The 26,362-nt window shown below is 36.3% G+C and overlaps 1 protein-coding gene across 1 annotated transcript in view; it reads right to left on the reverse strand.

Moving 5' to 3' along the window:
* LOC150076211 (prestin-like) overlaps positions 1–26,362 on the reverse strand; it is a 241,412-nt gene that overhangs the window by 38,862 nt on the left and 176,188 nt on the right. Inside the window, exons 12-13 of the mRNA XM_090387067.1 lie at positions 23,621–23,716; positions 12,894–13,000 (exon numbers count right to left, since the gene is read on the reverse strand). Coding sequence (XP_090243193.1) covers positions 12,894–13,000; positions 23,621–23,716 — 203 coding nt within the window. The remainder of the gene's footprint in view (positions 1–12,893; positions 13,001–23,620; positions 23,717–26,362) is intronic.

Consider the following 26,362-nt stretch of genomic DNA (forward strand, 5'->3'; position numbering starts at 1 on the left):
AGACACTTGCAGTTGGAAAGTCTCTGATTAATGCTGAGATCATCACATCACTCTTCTCAGCTCATTCAGCCCACAAGACAGATTTATTCCTTATCAACAACTCAATATTGTGCTTAGATGCAAGTAGTCAGATGCAGACTACTTGAGGTTTTCAACTGACAATTCTTGTCAGTTGAAAACCTCAAGGTCAATTACTCTGAAGTCCTGAAAAAAAATGTACAGTACCCTCTACAATAATTTGCATTCTGATAAATATTTGAAGTAATTGGGTTATTTCTCATTGTGAAATTTTAGTGTATGATGCCAATTCATATTTGTACCTTTCTGTTCCTATATGTACACAATGAAGATTTAATTATTGCTTTTAACTCTTAACTGTTGCTTTATTAACTTTTAATAATTAACTATTGTTTTGTTCTACATGTTGGTTATGCACCTTTTTGTTTTGTTCATATAAGTGGCAATTTGACCAAAACAAAAATTTGTCTAGTTCTTCGTTGAATTTATTCAAACTGTCCATGTCTACAAAAGATAGAACTTTGTTCCAACAATCAACCACCCGCTGGCTGAAGGCAAACTTCCATATATCTATCCTGAAACATCCTTCCTGAATTTATGTCCCCCTCATTTGTCTCAGCACATGAGGGGGGCTATAGTCTTGGCAAGAGGAAGAATGCATCAAAATTTAGCTTACTCAATCCATTCAAACCTTAAACACCTCAATCAGAACACCCCCCCCCCAACAGGTGCCATTTCCAGAACTGAAGCCTTTCTTGGTAAGACCACCATTTTGTTTCCTTCACTAATCTGGTTGCCCTTCTCTGTATCCATTCCACATCTCCATCCAAGATGCTGCCTAACCATGGTCTTGCACAAAGGGATAACACTTCCTTATCTCTACTAGCAAATTTTTTTTCTGTATATCACTGGCAAAACCCCATGAGCAATCAAGGGAGCCTGTCTGCACTGCTCAGAGAATTTCATATCTGATTGCAGAATTAACCCCTGATATTTTTCATTTTCCACTACCCATATGCAGTACCTTGCATTTGTCAATTTTAAACTTCAACTGCCATTTCTCAGCTGCTCACCCTGATTATGGTCATTAACCACCCTGCCAAACTTTGTATCATCTGCAAACTTTAGACATTAAACCTGATATATACCTTCATCAATCTCATTAATAAATATTGAAAACAACAATGGGCCCAGCATTAAACCCTGGGGGGAATCCACTAAGGAATAACATTAGTCGACAAAGAGTAGTGCCCATTGATAACCACTCTCAGTTTTATCCCACTCAACCACCCCTTTATCCATAGCAGTATCTTACCTTAATGCCACACTGCTCCAATTTGTACAGCAGTCTTTTATGTGCAAAAGTATTAAAAGCTTTCCTGAAATTAGTATTAATAATGGCCATATGGTGCAAGGAAGCCTAAGGCTTATGCTGCACAAACCAAAAAAAAAAAAAAAAAAAAAGAGTAAAATAATAATAATAAAATAAAATAAAATAAATACTTAATAAAAGAAAAGGAAATAGATAACAATGAATTTCTCTCCTAACATAGGCAACTATCCAGCTGACCTTTGGCCGACCGGGCTAGCCGGGTGGGTAAAGTGCTTGCCTGGCAACCCAAAGGTCGCAGGTTCGAATCCTGCCTCGGGCTTGGATCAGAGTACTGCAAAAATCTTGGAGGTGCATTATGGCCATAGAAGTCGATGCGCCAACAACTAACTAAAACAAAAACAAAAAAAAAAAAGCTGACCTTTGAATTTCTCCAAACTGTCAGCCTCTACCACCCATTTAAGTAACTTATTCCAGTAATTTATAACTCCCTGGCTAAAATAAAACTTCCTGCAATCCAGTCTAAACATCTTCCCCATAACTTAAATTTATGGTCCCTAGTTCTAGAATCATTTATAATGTGAAAATTTACTTTTGCCTCTCAAAGCTTTAAACACCTCAATTAAGTCTCCTCTAAGGTGCTTAGTTTCCAAGTGGTGGAACCCACATATTCGAAGTCTTTCCTCATACGGACACCCTTTGCTGATCTCACCAGGGTAGTTACCAGTCTTTGGACCCTTTCAAGAAGCTCGATATCTTTTTTTTAGGTGGTCTTTACACCTGAATGCAGTATTCCAAGTGTGGCCTAACAATAGCCTTATATAGTGGGATTATGATGTCCTTACCTCTACTAGCAAATGTTCGATAAATCATCGTAGGACACCATGGCCTTCCTTGCAAACAGTCTATAATATGATATCATGTTGTAACCATTGTTAAAATCTGAGTATATGATATCAAAATTATTTTTTGCAACTAGTTCCTTGGTTACTACACCCCTGGCATGTCTGCCATGATGGATTGTTGTATATTATTCAGTATTACAATAAAGATTTTCTAAATTTTATATCCTGTGATATATAATAAGCACACCTAATAATAGTGCATTACAAGTATAGCTTATAATGAAATTGTAACATAAAATGCAATCAATGCAAATAAGCATATACAATTTTTAACAATACTGGAAAGGCAGTAAACCGTCAGGTGCAGCAAGTGTCTGGACTGCAGATATATTCTACCTTGATTTATTTGTTGACAAAGGGAGTGCAACAGTGCATAAAAAGGATAGGCATCATAATACTGAATTAGAAAAAAGCATTATGTGGATTACTAATTACTATTAATTAAGTTTTAAGAATTCAACACACTTTACAACCTTATATTTTTTAATAAGAATAAAATCACAACTATGCACCGATCAGTCCCAATATTCAAATTAAACAGCTATATTTCAATCCTATATTGAATTCCATCTTCAAGCCAAATTTTATTGGCCTACACAAAGAGATATATAATACAAAGATAACTATGAATTAATTAAACGTGAATAGTGCTAATTAAAACCATGTGATTTGTTTTTAAGTGAATTTTACTGTGTAAAAAGTATTTCAGTAAGTTAAATTCCCACATAATTGAACTACTCAATAAATGGCAGTTTCTGGATTCCTCATTGAATTCTTCATTGAGCCTAACCAGAAAAGATTTGGCAGTCTTTAAAACTTTTACACAATAAAATTCACTTAACAACAAATCACATGGTTTAATTAGTGGCATTCATATTTAATTAATTAATTTCTGATGAACTATCACATGATATCCCTGTCTCAACAAAGAATTAATTAAAAGATTATATTTTCAGAAAATTCATTTCAGAATTAATATAAGAACTTGACAAAATTGCCTAATTTTAAATTTTAAATAAATTTGATATATGCCTTCATTTTATAATAGTTGTTGTTAATGGTTTTATATGAAAATTCAATGATAAGTTTTATTTTGTAATTGTGATTTTGTATGTACATTAAAAAAAAATTCACAAAAAACCCATTAACAACTGTTGAAAATTAAGGCAAGTAACCCCTGGCCTGGTGGCCATGAAGGGAAATATTGCAATGTATCAATTTGTATTATTATTATTATTGCAATAAAGATTTCTAGCATTTTTTTTTTAATAAAAAAAAATTAATCAATATTTATGTCAAGTTAGTTATTCTTATATTAATTCTAAACTGAATTGTCTAGAAATATAACCTTCTAATTAATTTTATTTGTACTATATAATCTTTGCAGAGCCCAAAACGCACCAGAAAACAGAACTGAAATGGGATTCAGCTACGTAAGCTATTTTTTTTAATTTGGTAAAAATTATTACAACTTTATCCTAATCAGTAAAATTTACTTCATAACATTATTAATACTTTTTATAATTGCCCACTGCAGTTCAGACACCTATCTCAATTGAAGATTGGATACCCACTGTGGTTTTTTTTTTTTTAAATAATGGTGATCCCAAACAAGAAAGATATTAGAACCCGTAGTACTTAATATTATAAATGGGTAAAAGAGATGTGTTGACAATGGAGCTGAATTTTTGTATATTGAATTTTTATGTGAAGAAATGCTGTTCAATTTTATTCACAATAAATCAGGTGGAGGGGAGAAGAGAAAAAGTTCAGTGAGTCTGGAATTGAACAGTGAATGGACATTGACTAGTTGAGGTACATATTCAGGAAGCAACAGGTGTTGGTATCAAAGTTTAGCTTGTTTGTGAACACAACTTGTTTATCCAAAAGCCCTATCCAGCTTAGAGCTAAGCTGTTTTATTATTTTAATAGGCTTGTGTTTTGGTTTCTTGTTCGAAATTGGTTGTACATTTCTATATTCTCTCATAAGTAATTTTATTGTGTGTATCTATGAGCAGTACTTTGAAATTGGTGTAACAGTAACTACAGATAAATAATGTTATCTGCAGTCACCGTTATACTAATTCTATTCATAGATTAAACCAGAGATGTTGCTTTGCTATGCACTAATGGAATAGTGAATAGTGCTAATTGCAACTGGCAGATATGCTTCTAATGGAAGCATATCTGCCAGTTGCAATGGCAAGAAACTTGGAATCAGCAAACTGCAAACAAATTATACCAAATAAAGCCAAATATTGAAAACTGGATTTCTAGCAGTCGAAGGTCGAGAAAAGAAGAAACAGCACTCACCAGGCTAAGAATCGGGCATACCCATATCACACACTCATTTTTGTTGCGAGCAGAGGAACCACCATGATGCCAGACTTTGACACTGTTCAATCAGTTCAACACATATTAATAGGCTGTCCTACATATGCAAATGAATGCAAACAAGCCTTCAAAGATATTTATGGGACACATGATGCCATTACACTAATGGACCTCTTGAAAAATAAACATGACTTCATAGATGTTTTCAACTTTCTTAAAGCTATTAATTTATACCACCTCCTCTAAGGAAGTGAATATAAGCAACAGACTAACACAAGAATGTATAAATCAGGTTAAAAGGAACAATTGAAATCCAAAGTAAACACCCTTGGAACACATCACACCATATGAACTGGTGCATTATGACCCGTGTGGTCCATGTGCCATTAAACCTCAATACAAACAAACAAACAAACTAATGGAAAGATTTATCTGCAGTTTTGGACTGCATTAAAAAAAACATCAAAAATCACACCTTGTTTTGTATCTAATAAAAATAAGTATTCTTTCTAAGCTGGACAAGAGGGTAACAAGTAATAGCAGAGCAAGAATAGCAAACCATCACCAAGCTGCATTTTGTAGCAATAGAGTCTTTTACATATGGTTCTCTTCTCTTCATTCTGATTTTATATACTGTTTGGCAGTAAAGAAACCAGACTAATTTTTTGTGCAGAATTTGGCACAATTTTTTTTGTAAAAAAAAAAAAAAAAGTGATAAATAGCTAGACCAAAGAACAAATATTAAATTCATAATGAAATTAGTAAAAAATGTGGAAGATACAAAATACTGCAATAAATTTAAGGATTTGGAAAAATGTATAGAGAACAAGTTTTTGCATCAGTTTAGAGCAGCGGCTCCCAAAGTGTGTTCCGCAGAATTTCATATCATAGAATCCCAGGGTTCTATGATAAAATTCAGGGGTTCCGCGAGACAAGGTGCCCTTTATATCTTTCTTGTTTCATAAAAATGGGTAGGTATTTTAAAAAAATGAGAGAATTTAAATTATGTAAAAAGTAGTTACTCAAGGAAAATACAAAAAAATTACGTTATTCCTTATTTAAATGCATGAAATATATTTCGTTATGGAATCTGAAATATGTACTGCAAAATAAGTAAGATCAATTTTAATCAATTGAGAGGTAATGGAGAAAAATTTGACAAGACAGCTGAGGAAATGTATAAATACATTAAAAATTATTGTAGGTGGCCCATCGTCTATTGACTGTGACGTCACTGTACCAGCAGCATGGCCTGTATATTGTAGTGTGGCCTTGGCCTCACGCGATCCAGCTAATCAGGACATATTATCATATTGTCAGAATATCCTAAAAGACCTAAAACAAAACATCACCTCATTTCTTGTTATGATTTCATTAGAACTAGAACAAATCATTCACTGTTACACTGTGGATTGCCGAATCGGTTTATTATTGATGATATTTTTAACAAATTTATTCTATTTTACATTCATTTTCAACTCATTAAGATTGCAGTTTGTGCTTTTATAAATCAGGTAAAACTCTATCACTAACTTTTTATAATCTTTTCTTTAAAAAAAAAATTTGGATACAGGGATTCCAATTTAACAATGGATCAATGGTTAAAATATGGATCATTCAAAGAAACAGGAGATACCATTATCAATAAAACAGTAGAAACCATGGAATCTGCAGACGTAGAGATTTCAGAACTCGTCCAACCATCAACTTCCAGTTCTATTAAACTACAAGAAAAAATTTTACCATCTAATTTTGTGAAAACATCAGTGAAAAAATACAAATTCGATAAAAGTTATTTGTCATTGAGATTTACTAGTGCTGGTGACAAAGAAGTTCCAGATGCCATGTGTTTATTTTGCAATAAATTATTAGCAAACAGTTCATTAGTACCTAATGAAACTGTTTGCGAAACTAAGGAGACATTTTGAAACAAATCATCCAAACTATAAAGACAAGGACATTTCTTTTTTTAAAAGAAAGTTGGAAAGTCATGATGAGGCCTGACGTAGCCCAGTGGTCAGGAGCGAGAGTGCATAGCACGCGTTCCTTGAGTGGACTGGGGTTCAATCCCGTGACTACTAAATACGATAAATATTTGTATTGACGATTTATTGTAAACTCCACTGACTTGGTTGTCGTGCCGGAGTATAAACAGAAAAAATAACTTCAAAAGTTTTATGCTGAAAAAATTTAAAATGGACAACGAGAATGCAACATTAGCGTCATATAAAGTATGTTATCGCACTGGTCTTGCCGGTGAGGCACATGTAATAGGTGAGTCACTTATTAAAGATTGTGTAAAAGATATTGTTTCGTGTATGTTCGAAGAAGAGTTTGCTAAAAAGGTTGATGTTGTGTCTCTTTCTAATAATACTGTATCAAGGCGTATTAAGGATATCGCTAATCACATTGAAAATTAACTTACATCACAATTGAAGGTTTGTGACACTTATGCTTTGCAATTAGATGAGTCCACAGACATTGCATGGGGCGCCTCCGTAGCCAGGTGGGAAGGAGCAGCAGTGCGTAGCACACGCTTCTTGATTAGACCGGGGTTCGAGCCCGTCACCACCAAATACGGAAAGGTCAAGGGAATGACCACTGCATATTCCCGGAGCAATAATGCCTTAGTTGCTAATGCTCCTAAAAACCAAATAACAAAATAACATAACAGACATTGCAGGGTTGGCAATTTTACTTGTGTTTGTTCGGTACGACTAAGAAAAAAATTGAAGAAGATTCACTGTTGTGTGAAAGTCTGGAACTAAACACCACAGGGGAGAATAACCACTTTGATAATTTTATGAAAACACATGAAATAAGCTGGGAAAAATGTATTGCTGTGTGCAGCGACAGAGCTAAATCAATGGTAGGAACAATAGCTGGTGCTGTTACACGAATTAAGAATGTTGCAAGAAATTGTATCTCTAATCACTGCATTCTTCACAGATATGCATTAGTTACAAAACAAATTCCAGCCACATTGAAATCAGGTTTAGAAGAAGCAGTTCGTATTATTAATTTTATAAAAAGTTGGGCGTTGCAATCATGGATTTTTAAAGCTTTGTGTGAAGATATGGGTAGTCTTCACACCAGTTTACTTCTACATACGGAAGTAAGGTGATTGTCATGAGGTAGAATTCTTGCCAGATTTTTTGAATTGCAGAAAGAACTCAATATACTTCACTGACGATAAATTTAAATTTAAGTGTCTGACAGATTATCAAACACATCATGGTTATTAAGAGCTGCTTATTTAGCTGATATATTTGCAAAATTGAATGGGTCATGTGCGACTTTACAAGAAAAAGAAATTAATATTTTTAAAGTCAAAGATAGGTTGTTGTCATTGTCACATAAATTAGAATATTGGATATCTGCTGTGGAACAAAATACTTTTGACTGTTTTCCAACTTTTAGAAGTCATCTTTACAGCTTACTTGAATCCCTAATTAAATATTTTCTAGATATTATAAATAATTGTTGGATACAAAACCCGAAGGATTTCTGCCAGAAGAATAAGAAAGTTTAATTGAAATTAGCTCAGATTCTAAATTAAAGGCTAAATCCAAAGCAGTTCCGATAACAACTTTCTGGTCTGATATATATAACGAATATCTTTATTTATCAAAAAAAGGGCTATTCGGTTTTTGTTACAGTTTACAACTACGTACATGTATGAATCTGCCTTTTCGAAATACATTGATACAAAAACTAAATGCTGCACCAGATATGTGAATTCGATTATCCAATATTGAACCAAATTTTGAAAGTATATTAGAATCCAAAAAGCAAAAGCATACTTCTCATTAAACCTAGCTAAAGTTTCATCAAAGATTCTCACACTATGTGAAAAATATAAATATGAAACAAAGACAAATCATAAAAGGTAGCTTACTTATTACAGGAATTTTTTTTTTTCATTTTAATGTTTTCTAGTTTTTAGGAATGAAATAAAATTGAATGTTAACTTTAAAACTGTTATTTTTCAGTTTCATTTATATAAATAAAAGTTTGTGAAAATGTATCGCATTTATTTCAGTTTTTTTTTTGTATTAAAAGTTGTATCAAACATGTTTTCAATAAATGTCACTACCATAATTTTGTAAAACACTTTTATCCAAATATTTTTTTTAATATAATAACTATATACAGGGTGATTCAGAACTATGTTTCAGAAATGTGCATGGAGGTCAGGAACACGATAACAAGCAGAATCATATAGGAACATATGGTTGCATGCGCAACCCAGACGCGCTACACGCCCACAAAGAGACAGGAAGACGCAAGACAGGTGACACATAATGATAATTTATTAGACAGAGAGGAGTTTACACAACATGACTCTTTTAAAAGAAACTTTTAAAGCAGGTGTTCGAAGTTGTGGCCTGCAGAGATAATACATGCCTCGCAACAACGACGCATTGATCGACAAGTGTTCGCAAGAATGCGTGGTGTATCAGAAACAAAACCACTTGCAGCAACGATCCATGCCACCAGGTCCATGTCCAATTCCACAGGGGTTTCATACACTAGGCTTTTCATGTAGCCCCAAAGAAAAAAATAATTTTGGGACAGGTCTGGTGATTGAGCTGGCCATGGAATGGGTCCAGCACGGCCAATCCATCGCCCCGGATATGTTGCATCCAGATGCTGGCAGACAATGCAGGAGAAATGTGCTGGAGCTCCGTCATGTTGAAACTACATGCACTGCTGCATGTGGAGGGGTACATCGTTCAGCAATTGCGACAGGACCTGTGCCAGGAAGGGGCGATAAGTCTCTCCATTTAGTCTCGATGGAAGCACGTAGGGGCCGATCACACTGTCACCAACCAAATCTGCCCAGACGTTGATGCTGCAGCGACGTTGAGCAGCATGGGGCCATGTGGCTGTTGGATTTTGATGTGCCCACACATGCACATTGAAGATGCCTTCAAGTGTAAACATCGCTTTGTCAGTGAAGAGGACGTCTGCTCCAAAGTTCAGGACCACTGCAGTCTGCTGTAAAAACCAACGTGCGAAGTCCATACGCTGCTAGTAATCACAGGCGGACAGAACCTGCACATGTTGTACGTGGTACGGATGCAACTCGTCCTCATGTAAGATGCGCCACACGCTGGATTGAGACACACCTAAACATGCACCAATAGCTCGAGCACCTTTGATCGTTTTCGACTTCTGCCAGCACGGCTTCTTCCAGGACAAGTGACCATGTCGTTCTCTCAGCACCAGTATCGTACATTCATCCTTCAAAACGTCCCATTTCGCGCAATCGACTGTGCAGACATTCGAACATGGCATGACAAGGGATGCGTCTGTTGGGAAACCGGTAACGATACACTTCCCTAGCGGCTGCTCCACTGGAATTAGCTGCCCCGTAAACGAGGTGCATATCCGCCATTTCACTGTTTGTGTAGCAATTCATCCTTGCGCACACTCATGCACACAAATGACGCTTCCTGTCGCTTCATGCTGGCCACCTTTCCTCCCGACATGCAGCACCCTCTTGCGCATCTGGGTTGCGCATGGGACCATATGTTCCTATATGATTCTTGCTTGTTATTGTGTTCCTGACCTCCATGCACATTTCTGAAACATAGTTCTGAATCACCCTGTATATAGTTAGGGTTCCGTAATTTTTGAAACAGCGTATAGGGGTTCCACGACAAAAAAAGTTTGGGAACCGCTGGTTTAGAGATTTCAAAAATAAAAGGAATATGTTAAATAATAAGACAATCAGATCAGCTAGCATCTGTCATGGACTGATTCAAATGTGCAAAACAGCAACTGAAATGGTGAAAACTGATTGTTGATTAACTGTTTAGAAGTTAGCAGAACTGAACGTGAAGACAGTCTGTGCACCACCTTCACATAGACTGTCTGTGCGAAGATGGTGCAGAAAATTTTCATTGATGAGAAAAGAAATTTATTCTATCTTCTAGGAAAAACTATCATCATCATCATGATCTTGGTCCAGCTTAGATCTTTTAAGACCTGTTCCTTGGAGGTGGTCTTGATCTCACCATCGTTGTTTTGGTCGACCAACATCTTTCTTGCCTGTAGGTTTGTAGTTAAAGGCTAATTTTGGGATCCGGTCTCGGTTCATTCTTTCTATGTGGCTGATCCATTTTTCTTGATACCGTTTTATGTTATTTACTATGTTATCTACTTTTAATTTCTCGGGGATATCTAAATTTCTTTGGTGGTCTAGTCTTGTAAAGCCTAATAATGGTCTTAAAAATCTCATTTGTGCTGCTTCTAGTTTGTGTGCATCTTTCTTATTTATGATCCAAGTCTCACAGCTATAGAAGAGGGCTGGTTTTGAAGTGATGTTGTGCAGTCATAATTTTGCTTCAGTTTTCATTTGTTTTTCAAAGTGGCATTTAATCGTTCCATTCATTTTATTATATTTTTGTAGTTTAGTGTGGATGTCTTTCCTTCATTTGATATTAAATTTCCCAAATAGGTGAAGTCAGATATTTGTTCTATTATTTTATCATCAATAACAATTTTGACTCTTTGTATGTTTTTTCCACATAATCCCATTGATTTTGTTTTTGAGGTGGAGATTTTCATCTCATACTTTTTACCTATTTTATTAAGTTCATTTGCTGCTATCTGTAGTTCATCTTCGGATCTTGCAATTATAACTTGATCATCAGCATATAATATAGTTTGGATTTTATTCCTGTTGTTCAACTGTATTCCGTTGTTAACTGTTTGTTTTCATTCTTTAAGAGTTTTATTGATGTAGATATTAAATAAATTTGGTGATAGTCCACATCCTTGTTTGACTCCTTTGTTGGTGTTAATTGGGTCTGATAGTTGGCCATTAGAATATTTTATACAGACTTTTGAGTTTTTATATAGGCTTTGGATCACTTTCCGGAATTCAGTTGGGATATTTTCTTCGTGTAGAATCTGCCAAAGTTTTTCCCGGTTTACATTGTCATATGCTTTTTCATAATCAATAAACAGCAGAAATGTTGGTATATTGAATTCTCTTCTTTTCTCCAAAATTTGTTGTAGTGAGAAAAGGCATCTGTTGTGCTTCTCCCTTTTCTGAATCCACATTGTTCTTCTTCTAAGAATTGTTCACTGTATTTATTAAGTTTATTCTTTAGTATATTAGAGTATAGCTTTTCAGCGGTTGACAGCAGTGTTTTCCCTCTGTAGTTGTTAGGGTTATTTCTTGAGCTTTTTTTGTGTAAATTGATTACTATTCCTGTTTCCCAATCTTTGGGTATCTGTTGCTTATGCCATATGATCTTAAATAATTTTAGTGGTGCATTTTTTCAGTAAGGTGCCCCCATATTTAAATAGTTCTACATTCAAATTGTCTATGCCTGGGCTTTTTAGGTTTTTTGTAATATTAAATCTAGTTCTTCCATTGTTATATTTTCTTCATCTTTGGTTACCAGAGATTCATTTCCCAATTCCCTAGTGCCTGGGTTATAGTGTTGCTTCCATTCTGCTTGGGAAATGGAGTTGGTTTTTATTAGATCATTTGTGTCTATTTGTAATTTCTTAAAAATTTTAAAACCTCTTCTCTGTGGGCCCGTGATATCACATTCTATCACGGGCCCACAGAGAAGGAAAAACTATAATAGTTTCAATATGGACTACAAACAATACAATCAGATGTGAAATCCTACACAGGTTAAGAAGAGCGACATTAGACATTATACTACCAGTGATTAACCAGACATTTTCAGTGTGTGTGTGTGTGTGCATGTAAATGGAGGAGGAAGAGGTTAGAGTTCTATTATATAAGTCAGAATTGTCAGGCCACACTTCTAAGTGTGGCCTAACATTCTAATGTTCTAACTAGGAAGTCACATCTGAAAAGATGATAACTAATTAAAACATGAAAACAACTTAAACTGAAATATCTAGAAATTAATTTTGTATATGCCGAGTACAAAATATATACATATTTCAATATATTATTACTGATGTAATGCAAATGACTGACCAGGTCCTGTGTATATAATGAAAAATTACTTAAATTCATCAAAGACAGTTTGAAGCTAATTTTAAGTATTTAAATTTATAATCAGTAATGACTGATTACTGATTAAAAAAGCAGTGTTGTTAACTTTCCTTCAAATTGGGTTTAAAAAAAAAAAATACATCATAGCTATCAAAAGAAACTGATTCTTTATGAAGTTGAAATTCACAAGAAATGCATATATCCCCCTTTGTTATATAAAGTAGAAAAAACTAGTACATCACATTTTTTTTTTTTTTTTTTTTTTTTTTATAATAAGTGAAGTATAAGTAACACATAAAGCTAGCTTACTTACATAACAGTTCGATACATAACAGTTAGAATGGAGAAGGAAATACCAGCAAGAAGACCATAATCTACATCCATCAGTACAACTGATAGAAATGTCACAAGCCAAATCAGCTGAAATAAAAGTAACAAAAAATTTAACAGCAAATACAGAATATGATTAAGTCTTCAAGACTTATAGAAAGAAGAAAAGACTGTTATACCACAAAACTAATAAAACATACTAATATATTGATTAATACTTGGCAAGGTGTGATTCTACTACCTCAATACCAAGTACATTAACAATTGAAATAAAATAAAATCTTGCAATTAAAATCAAACTAAACTGATAACACATCTAGCAGAGCAAGCTCATAACTCCCCTTACAATTTAATAAATATAAATTAATAAACAGCACTTCTGCTTGGTTATAATTACAATTATATTAACAAATGAAATAAAACTGAAAATACACTATGGACTACACAGGCCAACATCACATTAATATTATTACTAGTTGCAAAATGATTCAAGGAAGCAAATTTATACAGTAGCAATCATTTAAAAAAATTACCTACTTTGTTTCCCCATTCCTTCTAATAATTTGTCCAATCCTTCTTTAAATTCATTCAAACTACACTGCTCAACAAAATTAACATAACATGTAGAAATTGTGGTGTAACTGGCAACTTGGTCCTTGAGGCTGTTGCAGATATTCTCTCGGATATGCCAGACAAGCTGTGCTTGCTACCTAGCAGTCTAAAACGCTGATGGAACTGATATTCTGAGGATCTGGGTATATTCCTACCATGTGTATGCCAAATCCAAAAATTTCATTACTTCATACAGTACGTCAACACCCCCCCCCCCCAATTTTTCTTACTATTGAATACACCATGAATTGTCAAACTAATAGAGCAAACTTATCTGCAAAAAGCTCTAAATCTCCCAAACATTTCCTAGTTCATTTCACAAATATACATGGTCTCAGTTTTAATCTCAATGATATCAATTTTCACTTACAGTCTGCCAAACCCCACATACTTTTTCTGAAAGAATCTCAGTTATGGGTTGATTCAACCACAGCTCATCTCAGTTGCCCAAATTATTCACTGTATGATTCCTTGTGCCTCAAAGATGGTATTTCTGCATATGTTTATTCTGATATTTCCTGTCAGAGACTTGGTAATTTGGAATCTTCTCTTTTCGATCTTCTCTGGCGTAAAATCTCTCTACCTCATTCTGTCAAATTCATCTATTGTCTCTACTGTTCTCCCAACTCCACTAATCACTTAGAACTCTTTGACATCCTCTCTTTGCAACTTGACTTTCTCCAGTCCAACTTTCCTAACAGTGACGTAATTTTCTTTGGTGACTTTAATGTTCACAACTCCAGTTGGTTTCCATTTTTTAGTCACACAGAACCAGCTGGTCGAGAGGCTGAGGCTTTTGCAATTACTAAAGAACTCACACGGATTGTTCATTTACCTACCAGAATACTGGACAATCCTAACCATACAGCCAACATGCTTGATCTTTTTCTTACAAACAATTCTAAGTACACAGCCGAAGTGAGTGGTCCTTTAGGCACCTCAGATCAAAAACTTGGTGATTGTCTCTTCTCAAATAAAACCTACATCTCATGGCTTTTCCCAACTTCATGTTGTTTGGCATTACAAGAATGCAAAATGGGATGACCTGCAAGCTTTTTCTTCTTCTTTTCCTTAATCTCTACTCTGCCAGATAGTGACTGGAGGGAGTCCGAGTAGTGTGTATGCGGGGAGCATTGTCGAGGCCACGTTATGTCAAGGATCTGGGTATATTCTTACCACGTGTACGCCATATCCAAAAATTTCATTACTTCATATGTCCCACCCACTTTTTCTTACTATTGAATACACCATGAATTGTCAAACTAATAGAGCAAGCTTATCTGCGAAAAGATCTAAACCTCCCAAGCACTTCCTAATTCATTTCACAAATATACGTGGTCTCAATTCTAATCTCAACAATGTCCATTTCCACTTGCAGTCTGCCAAACTCCATGTACTTTTTCTGACAGAATCTCAGTTATCGGTTGATTCAACCACTTCTCATCTCAGATGCCCAAATTATTTGCTGTATGATTCCTTTCGCCTCAAAGGTGGTACTTGTGCATATGTCCGTTCTGATATTCCCTGTCAGAGACTTGGCAATTTGGAATCTCCTCTCCTTGATCTTCTCTGGCTTAAAATCTCTCTACCTCATCGTGTCAAATTCATCTGTTGTCTCTACCGTTCTCCCAACTCCACTAATCACTTGGAGCTCTTTGACTTCCTCTCTTTGCAACTTGACTTTCTCCAGTCCAACTTTCCTAACAGTGAGGTAATTTTCCTTGGTGATTTTAATGTTCACGGCTCCAGCTGGCTTCCGTTTTCTAGTCACACCGACCCCGCAGGTCAATAATCTGAGGCTTTTGCAATTACTAATGACCTTGCACAGATTGTTCATTTACCTACAAGAATACCGGACAATCCTAATCATACAGCCAATACGCTTGATCTTTTTCTCACAAACAATCCTTCTAAGTACACGGTCGAAGAGAGAGGTCCTTTAGCCACTTCAGATCACAACTTGGTGATTGTCTCTTCTCCAAGCGAACCTTTATCTCATGGCTATTTCCAACCTCGTGTTGTTTGGCATTACAAGAATGCAAAATGGGATGACCTGCGAGACTTCTTTTCTTCTTTTCCTTGGTCGGATTACTGTTTCAAAACTTCTGATGTCAACGTTTGCTCAGATCGTGTCAGTGAAATTATTCTTGCAGGAATGGAATCCTTTATCCCACACTCCACTTTAAAATCTCGTCCTTTATCTAAACCTTGGTTTTTCAATAAATGTGCTAAGGCTGTTCAAGAGAAGAATGTTGCATATCGTAATTGGCTTGTTTCTAATTCTTCAGTTTCATTTTCTGCCTACACCAAAGCTCGCAACAATTGTAAAGCAGTTATTAATTAGTCCAAACTAGAGTTTGAACAGGCTAAGAGTCGAAAACTTGCTTCATGCCCTAATGGTAGCCGAGCATTCTGGTCTCTTGCCAAAGCTATTGGCCGCAACTTTTGCCCATCTCTGCTCCCACCTCTGTCCAAACCTGATGGTTCTATTGTCACTTCAGCCAAGGATAAAGCTGACCTGCTAGCATCCCATTTTTCTTCCAGCTCATGTATTGATGATCTTGGTAAAACTCCTCCCACCATTCCCAACACGCTCCATTCAATGCCTAATGCGGTCTTCCGTCAAAAGGATATCAGAAGGATTTTGATGAATCTTGATGCTAAGAAAGCTCCAGGTCCTGATGGTATATATCCACTTGTTCTCAAAACCTGTGCTCCTGAACTTACTCCTATTCTTTGCCGCCTTTTTTCACTCTCTTATTCCAAAGGTGTTTTTCCTTCTGCTTGGAAATTTGCTCATATCCAGCCAGTCCCTAAAAAGGGTGACAAATCCCTCCCATCCAATTATCGTCCCATTGCAATTACTTCTACTCTTTCTAAAATAATGGAGAAATCAATTAACCGCCAATTCTTAAACTACCTAGAAACCTTCCGTCTGATCAACGATCACCAGTATGGATTCCGTCAGTGTCAATCCACTGGTGATATGATGAAGGGAATACTGCATACTATGATGCAGTCACAAAAGAACTGGATGCAGGGAATAACTTTGATATTATATACTTGGATCTTAGAAAGGCTTTTGATACTGTTGCACATGGAAGACTGCTACACAAATTGCAGCAGTGTGACATTGGAGGCAAATTGCTGCTATGGATAAAGGGGTGGTTGAGGGGGAGAAGACAGAGAGTGGTAATCAATGGACACTGCTCATCGTGGACTAATGTTATTAGTGGAGTCCCTCAGGGCTCAGTGTTGGGTCCATTATTGTTTTCTGTATTTATAAATGATATTGATGATGGTATATCAAGCTTAATGTCCAAGTTTGCAGATGATACAAAGGTTGGCAGGGTTGTCAAGGACACTACTGACACTATGCTGCTGCAACAGGATCTGGAAAGGTTGAGCAGATGGGCTGAGAGGTGGCAAATGAAGTTTAACATTGACAAATGTAAAGTACTACACATGGGAAACAGCAACCCCAGAGCAACGTATCAACTCTGTGGTACTACACTGACAGTGCTAGAGAATGAAAGGGACTTGGGGGTGGTTGTGCAGGCAGATATGAAGTTCTCTGAGCAGTGCAGACGGGCTGCAAGAGTAGCTCATGGAGTATTGTCAATGATATACAGGAATTTTTCCAGCAGGGATAAGGAGGTGATTATTCCATTATATAAGGCAATGGTCAGGCCACACCTAGAGTACTGTATACAGGTCTGGAGGCCTCATTTCAAGAAGGATGTAGAGCTGCTGGAACAAGTACAGAGAAGGGCAACAAGATTAGTGAATGGAACAAAGGGGTGCTCTTACGAAGAAAGGCTTAAGTTTTGCAGATTACAGTGTCTGGAGACTAGGCACCAGCGAGGTGATCTGATAGAGGTGTATAAAGCCTTGAATGGTTTAAGCATGCTTAATGCTGATGGGATTCTTCCTCTAGCTCAGAAAAATCACCTGAGAGGGCATAAATTCAAATTGAGGAAAGACAGATGTAGGATAGACGTGCGGAAATTTGCCTTTAGCCAGCAGGTGGTTGGTTGGTGGAACAGACTTCCATCCCTTGTGGTGGAGGTTGATAGCCTAAATAAGTTTAAGGCTCAGCTGGACAGGTATTTTGAACGAACAGAGGGGTGAAGTGGAAGTGGGTTTTTTTTTTTTTTTTTTTTGGCTGATGCTGCATAAGCTTGCTTTCTTGCATCAAATGCCTCTACTAATGCTAATGCTAATATTGTGGCTTATGTTACCCATTTATGGACTAATTCAATGGAAAGGTTCGGTGAAACACAAACAGTTGCTCTTGACATCTCAAAGGCTTTTGATCGTGTTTGGCATAAAGGTCTTCTAAACAAGCTTCCATCTTATGGTTTACCAACTGTTTTTAGTAATTGGTTATCCAGTTTTCTCTCTGATCGCTCACTGAGGGTGATGGTAGATGGCTCTCTGTCTTCTAACTTCTCCACTAATGCCGGTGTCCCCCAAGGTTTAGTTCTTTCCCCCACTCTTTTCCTCTTGTATATTAATCTATACAAGTATATTAATCTATATCTTGTATATTAATGCATCTACATTCACACATGAGAAGGTCTGTAGATAACTAGAGGCCAGAAGCTTATCAAACTCTGGCAGGGAGCTAAATGATTTTGTAATAATTGAGAGCAAAGTGGAGGAGAAATTGTTGAAATTGAACATAAGAAAGGCACCTGGGGTGGATGGAATCTATCCAGTTATACTAAAAGAAGCAGCATAGGAAGTAAGCAAACCCTTAGCCATCATTATGAAAGCCTTGGACTTCGGGGAGGTCCCCATAGACTGGAGATGTGCAATTGTGTCCCCAATTTACAAATAGGGATCAAAGGATGACATGGGTAATTACAGACCTGTTAGTCTAACTTCTGTTCCAGGGAAGGAAGCGATGCAGGATAATATAGACAAGATTGCAGTTATAGTACAGACATGGGTTTGTTAAGGGGAAGTCTTGTCTGACAAATGTGATTGGATACTATGATGTGGTCACAAAGCAACTGGATGCAAAGAATAATTTTGATATCATTCCCGTTGGTAGTTACCTCTTTGAGTAAATCCCACTTCAGCACACTGTGATCACTGCCACCTAGTGGTTCCTTTAGCTGCAGATTGTTAGTGCATGAAGAAGCACTACTGATAATCAGATCAAGAGTATTACTCCCTCTAGTTGCCTCTCGAACATGCTGCTGTAGAAAACAATCATCCAATTAAGCCACAAAAGTCTCGCTAGTGTGTGACCAACCCACAAATTCCAGTCAATATCTGGGAAATTAAAATCCCCCATTATAAGACAATGTGATTTACTGGCCTACTCTATTTCTCTGTACAGTTGTTTATTATACTCATCAGAGTCATTTGGCTTATAACACACACCTACTCTCAATTTTGCTTTCCCAGTGCTTATGTCACACCAAACTGACTCGATACTGCTCTGTCCACCCATGTCAACTGGCTGTACTTCCTTGGATTTTATGTGTTTCTTAACTAATAGCATAACCCTGCTCCTTTTCTATCCTGTCTATCCTTCCTGTACACATTGTACTCCCCAAATTCCATTTCTACATTCCTTATATCTGTGTGACATCACATCTCTGAAATCCCAACAATATTTGCTTTTGATGTTTTGATCAACACCTCAAATTCATCAAATTTATATACCAAACTCCTAGCATTGGTGTACACACAATTATACATGCACCTGTTCCTCTTCTTAGCTACCCTAACACAGCTCATTTATTTACTTGTTCTGCAATGACTCCCAGCAGTCTCTGAAATCCCCCGCACCTTGTTTTCCAGGCTGCTACTCATTCCAATAGAAGCAATGCAAGAATCACTTTCACCTCTGGTAGCAGCTACTGTTAATCTATTACTCTGTGTATCCATCCCCAAGTGCAGTTTTCCGACCCACCTAACACTGCTTCGATAGCACCAGGAAATATTCTTGCACCCTTTCTATTTAAGTGTATCCCATCCCTGTAGAAGCAGTCTCTTCTGGTAACAAGCACAGACCAGGGCTGAGAAAAATTCTACTCCTTGAGTAGAATTTTTCTTGATTAGACCGGGGTTCGAGCCCGTCACCACCAAATACGGAGAATGCGGAAAGGTCAGGGAATGACCACCGCATATCCCGGAGCAATATGGCCTTAGTTGCTAATGCTCCTAAAAACCAAACAACAACAACAACAACAACTCACTGGTTTGCTGCACAAGGAGTCATCTTCTTCAGAAATGCTTCAAGAGATGTTTGTGTCCAAGCTAATCTTCTCTTTTCTTTATAAATTTCACAATAGATTCATAAGCATTTTTTAACAGCACACACAAATTGCAACTAACACGAAACATGCAAGTGAGATTGCAACTAACACGATTTGCACGGAGTAACAAGTTAGCATTAGCAGGGCATATGATGCAAGAAAGCAAGCTTATATAGCATCAGTCAGAAAAAACAAAAAAAAAAAAAAAAAAACACCCATCCCATTTCACGCATCTATTCACTCCAAATGTTTGCCTAGCTCTGCCTTGAACTTATTTCAGTTGCTGACCTCCACTACGACAGATGGAAGTTAGTTGAAACTATCACCCACCCGCTAGCTAAAGGCAAATTTCTGCACATCTATTCTACAATTGTCTTTGTCAATTTGAATTTATGCCCCCTCAGGTGAGTAATCTGAACAAGAGGAAGAATCCGATTAGCATTGAGCTTGCTCAATCCATTCAAGGCCTTATACGCAGGTGCCTAGTCTCCAGACAACTCGCAGGTGCCTAGTCTCCAGAGGCTGCAATTTGCAAAACTTAATCCTTTCTTGTTGCATCAACCTTTTGTTCCACTCACCAATCTCATTGCCCTTTTCTGTACTGGTTCCAGCAAGCTCTACATCCTTCCTAAAATGAGGCCCCCAGACCTGTATACAGTACTCAAGGTGTAGCCTGATCTTATACAAGAGGACAATCACCCCCCCCCCTTATCTCTGCTAGCAAAATTCCAGTATATCATTGACAAGACACCATGAGCCACTCTTGCAGCCTTTTTTGCACTGTACAGAAAACTTCGTATCTGACTACACAATTACCCCCAGATCCTTTTCATTCTCCACTAAACTAAATGTAGTGCAACCCAGTTGATATGGTACTCTGGGGTTATGGCTACTCATATGCAGTACTTTACATTTGTCATTGCAAACTTAGACATTAACCTTGATATACCTTCATCCATATCATTGATAAATACTAAAAACAGCAATGGGCCCAATGCCAAACCCTGGAGGACTCCGCTAATAACATTAGTCCACAAAGAGCAATGTCCATTGATAACCACTCTGTCTTCTCCCACTCAACCATTATAGTTTCAGTTTAAACTATAACTGAAATCTTGTCTAGATAATCCTGTAATGCTTCTTTAACCAGTGCCTCCATTAATTTCCCTGGAACAGAAGTCAAACTAACAGGTTTGACTTCTGTTCTTCTGTGGAAATGTGTTCCCTTTGTGAACTGGGGACATATCTGCACATCTCCAGTCCATGGGGATCTCCCCAGAGTCCAAGGAAGCTTTCATAATTATGGCTTAGGATTTGCTTACTTCCTTTGTTTCCTCTTTTAATATAACTGGATAGATCCATCCACCCCAGGTGCCTTCCTTATGGTTATCTTCAACAATTTCACCTCCACTTTGCTCTCAGTTATTACAAAATCACTTGGGTCCCTGTTAGAGTTTGATAAACTTCTGGCATTCCCCTCCTTGAATAACTCCTTATATGTGAATGTAGATGCAAAATACTCATTCAATTTATCAGCTAATTGAGCATGATCATCAATAGTCAACCAATGTAATGTTAAGTGGACCAATCTGATTCATCTCTTTCCTTCTAGAGTTTACATAAGAAAATATATCTTTGCTGTTTTTCTTTTCATTCTTTGCCAAAGAGTTCTTGTAATCTGCCTTTGCCTGCCTAACCTGCTTTGTGACTTGATTATAGACTAGTTTATATCTGCCATAGGCTTCTGTATCACCTGATACTTTATATTGTTCAAGGTTTAGGCCTAAATGAATGTCAGATGAACTAATGAGACATGTGGCAGAGAAAACTGCATGGCATACATATAAATTAATGGGTGACATGGAAGCCTAGATAGAGAAGACAGAGAGTGGTAATCAATGGACACTGCTCATCGTGGACTAATGTTATTAGTGGAGTCCCTCAGGGTTCAGGGTTGGGTCCATTGTTGTTTTCTGTATTTATAAATGATATTGATGATGGTATATCAAACTTAATGACCAAGTTTGCAAACGATACGAAGGTTGGCAGTGTTGTTAAGGACACTAATGACAGTACGTTGCTGCAACGGGATCTAGAAAAGTTGAGCAGATGGGCTGAGAGGCGGCAAATGAAGTTTAACATTGACAAATGTAAAGTACTACATATGGGAAGCAGTAACCCCAGAGCAACGTATCAACTCTGTGGTACTACACTGACAGTGGTAGAGAACGAAAAGGACCTAGGGGTAATTATGCAGGCAGATATGAAATTTTCTGAGCAGTGCAAATGGTCTACAAGACTAGGTCATGGTGTATTGTCAATGATATACAGGAATTTTTATAGCAGGGATAGGAGGTGATTATCCCCTTGTATAATGGTCAGGTCACACCTTGAGTACTGTATATAGGTCTAGAGGCCTCATTTTAAGAAGGGTGTAGAGCTGTTGGAATGAGTACAGAGAAGGGCAACACGATTGGTGAATGGAACAAAGGGTTGCTCTTATGAATAAAGGCTTAAATTTTGCAAATTACAGTGTCTGGAGACTAGGCACCTGCAAGGTGATCTGATTGAGGTGTATAAAGCCTTGAATGGTTTAAGCATGCTCAATGCTGATGGGATTCTTCCTCTTACTCAAAATAATCACCTGAGAGGGCATAAATTCAAATTAAGGAAAGACAAATGCCGGATAGATGTGTGGAAGTTTGCCTTTAGCGGCGGGTAGTTGGTTGGTGGAACAGACTTCCATCCCTTGTTGTGGAAGTTGATAGCCTATATAAATTTAAGGCTGAGCTGGACAGGTATTTGAAATGAATGGAGGGGTGAAATGGGAGTGTTTTTTTTTTTTTTTTTTTTTTGGCTGATGCTGCATAAGCTTGCTTTCTTGCATCATATGCCTCTACTAATGCTAACGCTATTTACACACTCTATGACTACTTGCCTTTTCTATACATATTTTTGTAGGCCTTGTTCTTCTCAATCACCATCAGTAATTTCCACCTATTTCTTTGAAACCAATCTGAACACATTCCTTAGCTAGCCAACACCTAACCACAGTTCAAAATCATGAAGCTAACATTTCTCCTCCTCGTTTATTCCTTCCTTCATATGTTAAAGAAAAAAAAAAAACCAGCCATCAACATGATAAATTGTTCAAGGTGATAAAGGCATTAACTAAAGTAGATACTGAGGGCACCATTCCTTTTACCAATTTTACTCACATATACAAGCAAGTATAAATTTAATCTGAAAGAGAGAGAGAACTGTCAACAGATACCCAAAATTTTTATTCAGTCAAACAGTAACTGATGAAATAAAATCCTACCTACTCTTGATTTTTTTTTGATTTGGTAGTTGTTGGCGCATCGGCTTCTGTGGCCATATTGCACCTCCCAAGGTTTTTGCAGTACTTTGATCCAAGCCCGAGGTGGGAATCGAACCCGCGACCTTTGGGTTGCCGGGCAGGTACTTTACCCACTCGGCTAGCCCGGTCGGCACCTACTCTTGAATATACTGGAAGTTTAATAAGGAAGAATTGGGCAAACACTTGAAATAAATAAGGAAATGAAGTGGGGGAGGCAAATCAACCAAAAAATGTGATTGGTTACTCTCTTTCTCTCTTCTTTTTTTTTTTTTTTTTTGGCTCATATTACATAAACTTGCTTCCTTGCATTATTCTGCCAATACTAATACAATAATATTTTATAATATCACAAAGGTTAATTAAAATGATAATGAGATATCTTCAAGATATGACTTTGGCTAAACAATTAAAACATCCATACAGGCAATTAAGTAATTCATGAAATTAACAATTATTACTTACAGCATCCAAACGAGAAACATTCCAAGCTTTTTTAAAGTCTATCACTTGCAGGAACATTCCTTTCAGGGCAACTAAAATGACTGCTGATAAAATACACTGAAAATTAAAAATTTAAGTGATCAACAGTTGCTCAGGAGAGAAAAATGGCAGAGAAACATTGGCTATTTTAATGATTTTATGCCATTTATCAACTAAAAGAAATAATTAATTATTCAGCTGATTAAATGTTGCTAAATTAAGATTTTAAAAATAAATTTTCCATGAAAAATGAATAACATAAAATGTGGAAAAGTTAAATTAGACTAAGAGTACATCAAAATAACAATGTAGTTTTCATATATTAATATACTCTTAATATAGTAAATTTCACATTCCTTTTGTTCTTAATAAATGGAATGTGAGACATGAAATCAAGGTAAAAAAATTCAAAAATTGATAAAAATCATATTGGAAGTTCCACATTGCACATTATTAGTCAGAAAACAATTAAACAACATATAATTTATACAAAAATGCAATCTTAGGATGATTTTATTTCTCCAAACTTTATACCGTTCTTCCTTCTGCAGGTCTAATTTATTTTTTAATGTCATGTCTTCAGCATTTAGATTTACCATCACAAAGATATTTCCATGCCCCATCAATTTATTACTGTAGTAACTCTCTAGATCGTATGTATAGCTTAGCTTAATTTTCAGCACTCACCTCGAAAATTAAGCTAAGCTATACATACGATCTAGTTATTACATTACAGCACATAAGGACTCCTTAAAATCAAGAGTGTAGTAACTCTCTTAAAACCACCCTTATAATAAAAACTAAACCATCAATCAATAACTTTTATTGTTAAAAGAGATACAATTGATCAAGACAACTTTTAGACAAATAAGCATCAGATCATTCAAAATCTGGCAGTTACCATTATTAGTTCATTTCTACAATTAATGTAAGAGCATATTTGGACTAACACCTAAACAACATTGCAAAGTTTTATCAAAATAATAGAGAAGAAATAATTAATTGCATGTTTTCCTAATTTCAAAAAAAAAAAAGCACCCAAGAGGATTTACAAAATTGATCTGTGATCTTAATCATAAAGGATTGCGAATTGAAATTAATACACAAACCAAAATTGTAAAAAAAAAAAAAAAAAAATCTCCAAAAATAAATATGATTAACGGAAAAGATACAAATCATGCACAACATCTAACTTGGCCAAGAATTCACTATCAATATGAATCAAACAAGAAAAATAAAAAAACTGAAATTGTGTACAGTCTACCTTTAATAAAATTAAGAACTTTGAAATAAAAATAAAAGGCACAGAAATGTTAGGTCTAATTCACCTGCATTGGTATGAACACTAAAAAAAGAAAAAAAAAAAAAAAAAATTAGAGGTATTTAAGATGTGAATGTATAGAAATATACTGAAAATAAGATAGGTACATAAAATAACCAGCACAAAAATCTCAGAAAGAACTGTGTGTAAAGGGGAATTAATCAACATCAGTGTTCTCCCCAGAAAATTTTGTCAGCCGGGTCGCATTATGAAGTAGTCAGGTGAGGAGTGTAAGTAATACTTTGCAATATTATAAAATTTTCTGTTATTTATAAATGTGACTATGTATAAATATAGTGCAAATGCATCAGAAATACATAGCTATATCTGAATAAATCAGAATATTAGTAAAACGGCATCGTTTTAAGTTATATCTCATATTGTGAATACCTTCACAACGAGTTGCCATGATGTTGCACTACTTCGAATAAGTAATGCTTCACCTAAGGAGAAGACTAATGTTACTTATTCTCAGATGGATACCACCATCCATCTGCATAAGTAATATAATTTTAATTTTAATAATAAGTAACGTATATTTTACTATGTTATACTATGTTTGTAACTATATTTATACATAGTCTAGACTCTCCCATAGCTTGAGACTTATGCCCTAAACGCTTTAGATTATAAATGTGACTTAAGCGATCCAGAGCAAAAATTAATTACATAATTTAACATTATTGAAAGCCTTTCTTTGTAAGAGCAACCCTTTGTTCCCTTCACTAATTTTGATGACCTTCTCTATACTCGTTCCAGCAGCTCTACATTCTTCTTAAAATGAGGCCTCCAGACCTGTATACAGTACTCAAGGTGTGGCCTGACCATTGCCTTATACAAGGGGACAATCACTCCCTTATCTCTGCTAGAAAAATTCCTGTATATCATTGACAAGACACCATGAGCTACTCTTGCAGTCTTTTGCACTGCTTATGGGGTTACTCCTACCCATATGCAGTACTTTACTTTTGCCAATGTTAAACTTCAGTTGCCACCTCTCAGCTCAACTTTTCCAGATCCTGTTACAGCAGCACACTATCATTACTATCATTTTGAGTACTTCTAGAGTCATAAACAGCCCTGCCAACCCTCGTATCATCTGCAAACTTAGACATTAACCCTGATATACCTTCATCAATATCATTGATAAATACCAAAAACAACAATAGATCCAATACCGAACCCTGGGGTACTCCATTAATAACATTAGTCCATGAAGAGCAGTGTCTATGGATAACCACTCTCTGTCTACTAACCACTCAACCATCCTTTTATCCATTGTAGCAACTTGCCCTTAATGCCATACTGCTCCAATTTGTACAATAGTCTCCCATGTGCCACAGTATCAAAAGCTTTCCTAAAATCTAAGTATATGATATCAAAATTATTCTTTGCATCCAGTT

This window comes from Mastigoproctus giganteus, chromosome 13, assembly GCF_048544385.1.
Source record: "Mastigoproctus giganteus isolate SK-2022 chromosome 13, ASM4854438v1, whole genome shotgun sequence".
Taxonomy (NCBI): domain Eukaryota; kingdom Metazoa; phylum Arthropoda; class Arachnida; order Uropygi; family Thelyphonidae; genus Mastigoproctus; species Mastigoproctus giganteus.